Genomic DNA, 12,154 nt, shown 5'->3' with positions numbered 1-12,154 from the left:
ACTATTTCTGATGTAGAAAGTAACACCAAGCCATTCAAAAAACTTTTTAGGAAACAGATTTTCAACTGGTTATATGACATTCTTTTTATTTTTATTACTTTTGGGCATATCAGGAATATTTATTTTATTTTTAATAGTCTTTTATATGTGATTATGTGATGCAATCAGAAGGGGCACACAGAGCATTGTGACAGAAATGAGTAGGAGACAAAATGTTAATTCATGATCTAGGGCAGCCTATAACTTATAAAAAAAACATAATTACAATAGTCATTGTGCTGTAAATATAATTTACATTATGTGAGAATGTTTTGCATGCTAGTTAATGGGGGGTGGGGGATGATACATTCTGGGGTAAGATCTCATTAGCGGCAGTAGCTTGTCATTCTTCAAACTTTTAATGATGATAGAAATTAATAACCGCATATGAAGGAAGTACAGTATTCTTGGAAAAAGCAGAAAACCCTTCGCTTGCATATACAACCTGGCAGCTGTCATTACAGGTCAGGAGTGATGAGCCCTGCAATTCTATAGGAAGATGCTATTTGAATAGACTGTTGAAGCTCAAATAATCACTTTTGATGCAAAGCACAAATTATGCTGGAGACAGCGCAATGGGGGGTTCTCTTTTATTGGCGTTGTTTAGAAGAAGAAAAAACTGTAATTTTTCACACTACAGAAACTTCAACTCTCATCCACCATAGATAGATTGGTCATGATCAGAAGCAATTGGCTAATGAACATAACCCAATGGCTGCATTTGCAGTTATTTGGCACTAATGTGGTCTTTTAACAGATGCAACAGTAATTTGTGACTCATTTGCTACACCATTACTGCTTAATGAAATCTAACATATCACATTAACAATACGGGTAAACACTTTTTATGTGGCATTTTAACTTGTTTTCATTATCACTGTAATTAAACCTTTGAAAAATTATTTCAATAAATATTTGAGATCTTGAGAATGAACAGAAAACATACATGGAGATGTAAATGCTTGCAACGCCTTCGGCTGATGCTAATAGAACAGTGTGCAAAATGATAGCTTGCAAATCCATAGCCTATATTGATATACAAGGTCACACTTCACTATCAATATAAAAGAAAATTAGTAGAGTTTTTCTACGGATTAGTGAGCGTAAGATTATTGTGTAATAACATTGAACATTTACTGTATATTAAGGAAGAGTGGTGGTAAGATTAGTGTGTACTAATATTGACCATTTATATTACGGAAGAGTGGTGGCAAGATTATTGAGTAATAATAATGAACATATATATTACGGAAGAGTGGTGGCAAGATTACTGAGTAATAATAATGAACATATATATTACGGAAGAGTGGTGGAAAGATCATTGTGTAATAATATTGCTTATTTCTATAGGCAAATATTGTAAGTAAATAGCAGGAAAATTGGGTGGTAGTCATATTACCTAGTTTTATTTCTATTTAGCTATACTATAACCTTGACTTGTCCTTCAAGGTATTATAATGATCATCCATTATATCAGGATCACCTGTCCACTGTTTCACTAAAGGGAAAATTTACACTGTTGCTCAATAGATATTAATTCGCTATAAATATTTGGTTAAAACTGGACAAAAAATAAATTCCAACAATTCTGTTTATTTGTAGTTATCCTAAATAGGATTTGGAATGCTGTATGCTCAGTTAGGTAAAATGTATCATAAACTATCAAATGAACAGTGCCCTCAATACCAACCACTACCATATTATGATAGAGATTGGTAAAGAATAGTCAGCAATTACTTTTGATCACCATTTCATCCACTACTGAAGTTACCTTATTTTTCATGTCTTAGATTGTACGATTATCATGTTTTTTGGACAGCATGATGCTTCCTGCCCATGCAATAGGATCCATATCACAGAGCAAGTGGTACTAGGGCAGCCATCAATCTCAATAATCTGGTCAAAATCAACAGGACCACTGTTAAACACATTGATAAATTATGGAAGATGGCTGAAGATAACTGCTGTTGGACACCAGTACACCAAAACACATTTAGTTGCTCAGCCAGAGAGCCAATCAGCTGGTCCAATTTGGCCACTGCCACTGAAACTCTACTCACATATATTTGTAACTACTGTGGTGTGTATATATATATATATATATATATATATATATATACACATATATATATATATACACACACTATAATATATATACACACACCTTTTGTATGCAAGATAAATGATGTATGTGTGTATATATATATATATATATATATATATATATATATATATGCAAAATAACACAGATATAAATGTATAATATACAAATGTGTGTGTTATTTTGCAAACATTCACAAATTCTAAATAAAATGTCATGTTATCAAGAAGCTGATGGTAACAGGACAATATGAAAAGAAAAAATAGTGAGTACAGTACCTTAAAACATTCTTCAGTCCACTGCTGTTTCTGTACAAACAAAGAATGTATTGATTATAAAGACCATAGAAAAAGTATTCAATATTATCCTGCACTCTGTAATAAGATTATGAAGAGGAAAGTATAAAATACAAACAAGTCATCACTTTCAATCTTGGTAATGATTATATCCATAAATAAAATATTTATACGAGCAATGCACAGTGAAGAGTAACTTAACTATCATTAGGGTATATAGACTATAATAAATGATTTATCGTTGCTAAATAAAAAAAGCGCTATATAAAAAATACATTTAAACTGGGTGAACGCCATCTGTACAGAAATGTTGAAAACATTTGTTCCTTTTGATAAAAATGCAAATTCAGAGAGGTTGTTGTATCAACATATAACAGCCTATGTCTGCCACGGTGAATTATCACAGCTGGAATTAAATTGTCTTCTTAACAGCTGCTAGCAGCGGACTTTTCATCAATGCTCGATTCAAATGTAGGAAGAAATTCTACAGAATGAAACATTATGTTATCCTTACAGATGGGGTTTTGTGTTCTTTATCACAAATAAATGCTGGGCCCTATGCCAAACATTATTTGATTATCTAAGCAAGTCTTAATGGTCATAGAAAAGATGGGACTAAAATGCTAATTTTGCAGCAGTCCTATTGATCGGCACATCTACTGTACAGTATGCGAAAATTTTACTGGTTACAGTATAACAATAGAAGAAAGGTCTCTACAATCCTTTTTTACCAAAATGTACCATGTAAGGTACCCCTACAGCGAAGATACTTTCTAAGCGGAATGTTGATACTAGATAAAGGCCAATTTAGCATGCCCACTTATCGAATGGGTAATCCAGTCACTGTAGACATGTAATTCATGTGATTGGACAGGTGCCACAGCGAACAATCAAGAGTCACATCATCACCTACCACTTTTATACTGTTTCACTCCCTAGGAACATACTAATGCAGCAGCAGGTACTTTGCGTTGCAGGAATACACTGTTTCTATAACAAAATACAATTGTTCCGTTGCAGAGTGAACACTATGCTAATTAAACATAGCATATCTTGCATGAAATTACTATGCACATGATCAGAAAAGTGGGCATTCACATATACACCTTTCCGTAATTCTGAGACTTTCGCCAGCCTGCACCTGGAGAGGTAGGACAGGATTAGGAAGAGACAATCTGACGTAGACAGAGAGCAGTAAGGGCATGTTTGTGCAACTGCGAACAAATGCGGACTGGGGCACAAAGTTATATATTCTGGAGACAGCTGTATTATTTACAGGTGGTCAAGGACAAGTGCAAATTGCGGGTGATGGTCTCCAGCACTAACAAACTGCTAGTGATTAACTATTTGCTAATACACTGCTAATAAGGATTGGCCCATTCATCATTGGTCATGCATATACTGTAGAATTCCTTTAGTTGGGTGTTTATGCAAATCTTTAGTTTTTTTTCTCACATGCAAGACAGGGAGTTGTTTCAGGTGTATTAGAGAAGTTTTTTTTGATGCCTAATAATGAATTTGTATTTTCATACAAAACATTATAAACATGGCGCAAATGCTACTGGTGCCAACCGACATGTGTATCTTGCCATATTTGAAGCTTTGCATAATGTGTACATACAATTGTAGCTTTTGTTTCAGTAAATGACATATTTGTTCAAATCTAAATCAGCCCCTGAGTCTCTAAGCATAGAGATGTGTGTATAATTACATTATTCACTTATACCTTCATATAGCATAATTGAAAAATGTATAATTTGCTTAAAAAAGGCTACTGGGCAAACAATTGAAATGGAGATAAATGTCAACTCTAAAGTCAATTCTATCTCCTTCTAAACAACACATACAAGGCACACACATACATCAGAATGGTATATGTGACACATGAAACAGACTTCTTTATTGACGCACGTTAAGGTCTTCAATAACTAAAAATAAGCCAACTGAAGGCCGGGAAAGATTGGAAATCCCACTGCATATTACTCACCTTGCCCTTTCTAAAATCTGGGTAACAAACACCTCACACTACTTTTCTGCACTTATAAGCTACATATAGTTAATGGCCTAAAACTTAAGCACTGACAACATTTTAATTAACTATAAATTTACTTAAACCTAGAAATAAGAAGTGCATTTATTAATAATTAAATTGCCAATTAAATTAATTTAGGGTGGCTACAAGACACTGAATGCCGGCAACACCTAATCTTCAAGTCCTGTTTAGATATAACTGGGGAAATACTAAACAGCCCCTGGAGCAATCTGGGTTACCAAGGAACCACCTCCACCTAACTGGCCATGATTGGCCCTGCCCCATGATTGGCCCACACCACTAAGGAAACAACCTTCTTGCATTGATTTAAGGGGAAATCCCCAGCAATTACACTTGGACCCCAAATTGCCACTGTGTCTTCCTGCCTAGCTGTGCCCCAAGTGTGATTATTAAGACAAACACCAAAGAACACAAATAATACAATGTGCAACCCAATTTTTGTAGGAAGAGTGGGATTCCTGAATTCCAAATGGACAGAGGGCAATTTCCTGTCAGAGAGAAAAACTTTATATGCAACTAAAAGCTCACCCCTAAAACTACTTTAATCAATAAAAACCAAGAACATACAAAAAATACCTGTCAATCAAATATATTAGTGCCTAACCAGTTACCAGCATCAGAAAAGTGATGCTTCTTCCTGCTTTGCGCCTAAGCGCCCATTGCTCATTAATAAATTTCTATCCACACTTCTTCTCCAAAAAGCATACATTTATTTGTATATAGTAGCTTGGTACCCATTTAATAGAGAATCTTTCAAATTGAAACCAAACTGAGTTAGTCAAGGCTAGACTAACCTGCATTATAAAAGTTATCTAATGCTGGACCTACTCTGGCAGATAAAATGTCAGACCGACAGACATTTTATCTGGCAGCCTGACACCCAGCATATATCATGGCCATACACTGAGATATCTCACAGTGTATGGCCCATGATATTTGGCTTCTTTCCCTGGGGAGCAGACATTTTTTGCCTCTGAAGAACAGGGGAAATGTCCATCAGTCAGCTGCTTAAGTGCATACACTGTGGTTGACTTAACTTCAAATGATCGCATTGGACAGACATGCTGGACGATTCTGCATGTCCTTCTTGTCAATATTTTCAGAGGGGTCGCGCACATACACAGTACAACTATAATAAACATCTGCATATATTAGAAAGACCGACCAGATAATTCTATAGTGTATACCCAGCCTTACTCTTCATTTACACATGTCCTTTATGCTCCTTTTCCACTGGTGTTCGATAGTACAAGCATGAAAACCAATATGGGGATGGAGCCTATTGTATCCAATAACTTAGTACTCACTTCCGCTAAGTGCCGTTGCAATATTTTTTGGATGCTAGCTTCTTTAGTTACACAAGTAAATACAAGGGGGACTAATACCAGTGGGTAATCAGCCACAGATTGTTAACTCTAACCAGCAGGCCTGCGTATACCCATTACAGAGAGGTCTCAAGACAGAGTTTACGCTATTGACGGACATAGTGACAGTACACTGATCTTTAATTTATTTTATCCTATATGTTATTATTGTTTATTTTGTATACTGTCAAACTAAACCACACAGAAATATATCACTACAAAATAATGATGACATAGGCTTTGGGGATAGAGTAGAATGCTTGTGTATTCTTCTTAATCAAAAACCTTATTTTGGATGCTCCGATATGAGAAAGTGCTGAAACCACAGAATTTTAAAATCCATATGTTTCTAATTGTCAGAATAGCCCCCTTGTTCATACAGTGCTTGATTTCCCATTAGGCAAGTGCCTTCTCCATTGGCATGCTACGGGCATAACTGCCTTATGGCCGGCTAAATTGAGTGGTAATGTAGTATTGTCAGGTTATTTTCTTTCTCATTAAAGTCTTTATTTTGTGCTCCATGAAACACATTCAGATGCAGAGTTTCAATCTTATTTATCCCCTGTCTGCTAAATTATATAAGCAAACAGATGTATATGAGAAAAGATAAAGTACACCTACCTCATTTGCAGCTAGAAATGCATTATTGGCTTCTGCCATATTCATGTAGTTGTTATTATTTCCAAACTGAAAAAGAATAGGGTGGGGGGGAGAAAATTGTTTTGCTTAGCAATTCTTGAGTTTGATATATTTCAGCTCATAATGACCCAAACAAGCAATAACAAACATTTCTATTCATCCATCATATCTTGGAAGATAATTGTTGTTTCCAAGAAAATGTAAATACAAAAGCAAGCAGGCAGCAAGTCATCCAGCATTAGAAATGTAATTACTATGTTCCACTCCAACAAAATAATATTTTATGCTTAAAGTACTGTGGATAAAAAGTAAACAGTGTGTTAAAATCACAGAAGTATATATGTTCATATAAATATAGCAGTTATTAAGTAAATGACATTTCACTGAATAAAAATATATTGTACACATAAAACGGTTGTCTACCATCACCCTTTAACAAATACCACTTAATGCCATTTAGTATCTGAAATCCTATCAACAAAATAGCAATAATACATTTAATAAATACTAAATAATGTGTATTTTGTTATTATATAGGTCATGGTGTAGAGTGTATATTCGTAAGCCACATCTGCTATACATAAAGACAACCCATGATTGGGCAACAAGATTGGCATAGTGGTTAGATTTACAGCCTCACAGCACTGATGTCATGAGTTCAATTCCTGAATAAGGGGGGTATTTATCAAATCTGGGAGAGAGATACAATTGTGAGAGATAAAGTACAAACCAATAAGCTTCCAATTTACATTTTGCAGGCTGTGTTTAAAAAATGATAGTTGGGAGCTGATTGGTTGGTGATTTATTTTTTCAATTTTATATCTCTCCCAGCTTTGATAAATACCCCCTAAGGCACTATCTGTGTGGAGTTTGAGTATTCTCCCCATGTTTGTGTGTTGAGTTTCCTCCCATGCTATAAAAACACACTGGTAGGTTAAATGGCTTCTGACAAACAAAATCAACCCTATTCTGTGTGTGTGTCCACGTGTTAGGGTATATATACCCCCTCATCTAGGGGTCAGATACCAGACCATGCACTAATATTATACATTGTTACTCTACTAGAGGGTCAGTAACTTGGTGGAGTAAGATCACAGATGAACTTGGGTGCTTGGGTCATTTCTAAGTACACTAAGATTAGCTCTCCTGACAATAACAGTGGGCAGTCCTGACACACCTCTTTCCCCTCTTTTATAAGTAGGCACTTTGCAGGCTAGTCAAGTAGTCTCTAATGGTTGTCCATGTCCCTCTGTATTAGCTGCCCACAGCTCTAAAGCCTTGGCCCCTACCACTGCATTTCCCAGTGGGCCCTACATGACCCAGTCTGACACTGGTAAACAAAAGTTTTTGTAGGCTACATTGTATCTTTTGTCCTCTAGAAGTGATGGTAAACACCAGTCATTGAATGCTTTGAACACCTCTTGTTTAAAACTTATGTTGCCACTGTATTGTGTAGAAAAATCATGAAGCATTATGTTTTTATTGCTCCAAAGCAGAAAATAATTCCAGTGGTATAACAGGGTAGTTAGGTAATTACCTTGCACTATGTGTAGAACAATATAAAGATATACTGAAACACTGTAACCTGTGCCAATGAAATTGTCTTATAACAAGGTCAAAAGTAACCCAGATTACCTTATTTTATAATCTCCTTATTTCATAATGGGGTGTTTGACCTCATTTCTCATATGCACCAAGCTTCAGAAAGCAAAGTTTTCCGCAGTTTGGACCCTGTGGCAGATGGCATTGCCCAATACCTTATAGACTTCTTTTTACCTGAGGGACATCCAATCAGATCCCTCTCAGTACCCCCTGTGGTGCACGTGTCATATGATGCATGCACAGAGGGACTTCTGGTTCATAAGCTCAAAAGTCCTATCGCAAAGGACAGCTCTTTAGTACAAGTTAACAAGTGCAAGATAATATCACTTTTCACTGACATCTCAGAACAGATCAGACAGTTGTAAACCTTCTGCTTCTGTTCAGCTACATAAAATTTGACACACTCTTATTTTATCCAAATTGTTCCGTTTCTGCCTTGTAAGTTATGTCATTAATTTGAAAACATTCATGAAGTTACTTTGTATTATACACAGTATTTTATATGGCATATGTAAAGCTTAGTATATACTAATTTCTAGGCATATAATCATTCACTTCTTGTACATTGAATATTTTGTAAAGAATAGCAAGATTTATTCCATTCTGTAAGTGTAATACTTTTATATTCTTGTATGCAAAGAATATAATAAAAATATTGCATTTCATGTCTGTTACTCTCACAATCAGAAAAAAATCAACATATTAGAAACAAATTATGTCCATTAATAAATTTCACTAGATCTACAATGTCTGAATTTATCGCCCTCTCTGAAACCCTTACACATTATTAGAAAGCAGCAGCTGTACTTTTAATTCTGTAATAGTGATTTGGGTAAAATACTCATGCATGTACTTAATTCAAATTGCTAAATTGTTTGAGTTCATAGTGATGTAATAATTGAGACTCGCTGTTGTAAGCAATTGCAACTGGAAAGAAGACGATGTCCTGAAGTGATGCCACAGAACCAATTAGACATGATGTTGATAGTTTCAATAATTAAAATAATGATGCAAGTAATTAGTTGACTGACAACAGACATCTGTATTCCCTGATAGACCTTAAGTAAAGGCTTGCTTGCAATAGGCAATATTTCACAATTTAAAACATGCAAATCACCTGTTATCTAGCAGAAGTCATTGTTGGACTCCACAATCATAGTCAATTAGAACTGTATTTGGTAGAAGCACTAGAATACATTACCCCATAGTATCTGCTGTAGATGACAAACCAATATTGAGGCAGCTAAAATTAAATAAATGTAAAACTTCATACAAGAAGCATGGACAAAAAATATATTCTACAGAACTCTCTGATTCCCTAGGAAGACCCGGCAAACCAAAATAAACAAAAAAAACACAGCTTGTTGGCAGTGTAAAACTGATCAACTATAATGTCTTGTGACTTCACTGGCCACTCCCCAGGAAAGTAGGCAGCCAATCAAAAAACAAAACATTTTTTTTCTCCTGTAGAGATACAGAAGATAGACATGTACCACCTGTCTTCTATCTTTAAAGGATAGCACCAACTGCATGCTGGTCACATTTACCAGATTATTATTGATATTATTATTATTATTATTATTATTAATATCTTTATATGCACATGAACATTAAGTAGATTCAACACTAGTGAGGAACTAGAAATAGGTATGTAACCATACATTTTTAACAATGTATATACTAGTTTGATATAGTGTATATAAAACATTGCTTCTTATATACAAATGCGGATATTGGTCATTCTAAGTGACATTTTGAATATATAATTTTTTTTTTTCTACAAGGGTTTCTCAATGACAGTCTTGTCAGCACAAACAATTATTCTCAATACTGAGCAGCAATCAGATCACTGGGAGGTTACACAGTAAGACACAGTTATGAAGCTAGCCAACAGTGTATCACCATCCCCAAAGTATGTAAAGCCTCAGCAAATACTCTTATGGACCACAACTGTCAAACAAACATAAGGCTTTATCATTTAGGGTGGAGGAAACCATTCGCACACATACATACACAGCAGGTAATAAATAATGAACACATCAACATTTTTCTCAGTAAATATATTTGCAATGGGGCTATTTTAATAACATTTTCACCAAGAAAAACATGCTTACTGAAATTTACTTAATACTTTGTACAAAAGCCTTTGTTGGTAATGACAGCATCAAGACACTTCCTGTATGGAGAAACTAGTCACATGCATTGCTCAGGTGTGATTTTGGCCCATGAAGTTTTCAAATCTTGAAGGTTCTGTGGGCCTCTGCTATGAACTCTGGTCCTGACTCAGAACCGGGATGCTCTGACCAGAGCGCGCGCTCTGAATCAGGGCCCTCCTACCTAAAATTGGAGCGGCCTCCTGGCTGCTCGCATAGCTGTGGATGACAGCCAACAGCTTATGCGAGCGGCCAAAAAGATGGTCGTGATGGTCAAGATCATCGCAACCATCAGGTTTGCGATGAGACCCTGCGGTAGGGTCTCGCTGCCGCAAGCCCAGGAGTGCTTTTGGCTCTATCAGAGCTAAAAGCACTCCCAGTGACATCACTAGTGATGTCAGTGGGGCCGGACCCAGAAGGTAGGCATTCCCATGGGAACGCTTCCGTCTGGGCAGCAACGCCCCTGGCATGCCCACCAAAGGGGGCGTGATGTCACTCACCATGGACAGCACGCCCCCTTTGGTGCGAGACCCATAGCGACGGCTGGCCGTCGCTATGCAGGTCTCGCGCATGCGCACGACGGAGCTCCCTCCATCATGCATATGCACACTAGGGCACCATCGACCCACTTGCGAGCGCTCAGCGCTCGCGAGCGGGTCTGAATCAGGTCCTCTGATCTTTAGTTCTTTCCATAGAGTTTCAATTGGATTCACATCAGGTGATTGGCTGGGCCATTCTACTAGCTTTATTTTCTCTCTCTTAAACCAATAGAGAATGGCCCTGACTCTGTGTTTGGGATCATTGTCTTGCGAAAATGTCCACCCTCGTTTCATCTTCAGCATCCTGGTAGAAGGCAGATTTTTATCAAGAGTGTCTCGTTACATTTTTCCATTCATCCTTCCTTCATTTATGCCAGTACCGTATGCTGAAAAACAGCCCCACACCATGATGTTCCCACCTCCAAACTTCACTGTTGGTATGGTGTTTTTGGGGTGTTGTGCAGAGCCATTTCTCCTCCAAACATGGTGTGTATTATGGCATCCAAAGAGTTCAATTTTGGTCTCATCTGACCAGACTATATTATCCCAGTATTTCACCGGCTTGTCCAAATGTTGTGCAGCAAACTTTAAATGAACTTCAATATGTTTTTCCTTCAGCAATGGAGTCTTGCATGGTGAGCGTGCATACAGGCCATGCCAATTAAGTACATTACTCATCGTTTTCTTTGAAACAATTGTACCTGCTAATTTCAGGTGTTTCTGAAGCCCTCCACAAGTGGTCCTTGGCTTTTGGACAACTCTTCTGATAATTCTTTTCACTCCCTTGTCAGAAATCTTGCGAGGAGCACCTGGTCATGGCCGGTTTATGGTGAAATTATGTTCTTTCCACTTCCGGATTATGTTAAGTTTAGAAATCCTTCTGTAAGTAATGCCATCAGTATATTTTGCAACAATATGGTTGCGAAGGTCTTGAGAGAGCTCTTTGCTTTTACCCATCATGAAATGTTTCATGTGTGACATCTTGGTAATGAGGCACATTTTTATAGGCCATCAGTTGGGACTGAACAATCTTATATTAATTTGCACTAACAAGGGGCAGGATTGCTTTCTAATTACTTATAGATTTCAGCTGGTGTCTTGGATTTTCAATGCCTTTTTGCACCTCCCTTTTTTCATGTGTTCAAAACTTTTTCTCTTTGTCATTTCACATTATTACACATAACACAACTTAATTCATGGACACCTATGGTTTGATTTATTTGCACGTGGGGATTGCATGGGTTGTTGCTGACATTTATATTTACTGAGACAAATGTTGATGTGTTCAATACTCATTTCACCCACTGCATATTTATGTGTGTGTATATATATATATATATATATATATATATATATATATATATATTA

General features: G+C 36.6%; 1 protein-coding gene across 1 annotated transcript in view; it reads right to left on the bottom strand.

The window, feature by feature from the left end:
- TOX3 (TOX high mobility group box family member 3) overlaps positions 1-12,154 on the bottom strand; it is a 142,448-nt gene that overhangs the window by 36,645 nt on the left and 93,649 nt on the right. Inside the window, exons 2-3 of the mRNA XM_088471948.1 lie at positions 6,475-6,540; positions 2,419-2,448 (exon numbers count right to left, since the gene is read on the bottom strand). Of these exons, the coding sequence (XP_088328074.1) occupies positions 2,419-2,448; positions 6,475-6,540 (96 nt within the window). The remainder of the gene's footprint in view (positions 1-2,418; positions 2,449-6,474; positions 6,541-12,154) is intronic.

Source organism: Taudactylus pleione, unplaced genomic scaffold (genome assembly GCF_031769625.1).
Source record: "Taudactylus pleione unplaced genomic scaffold, aTauple2 ptg000117l, whole genome shotgun sequence".
Lineage (NCBI taxonomy): Eukaryota > Metazoa > Chordata > Amphibia > Anura > Myobatrachidae > Taudactylus > Taudactylus pleione.
The sequence above is the reverse complement of the archived record's forward strand: the minus strand, read 5'-3'. Positions and strand labels throughout refer to the sequence as shown.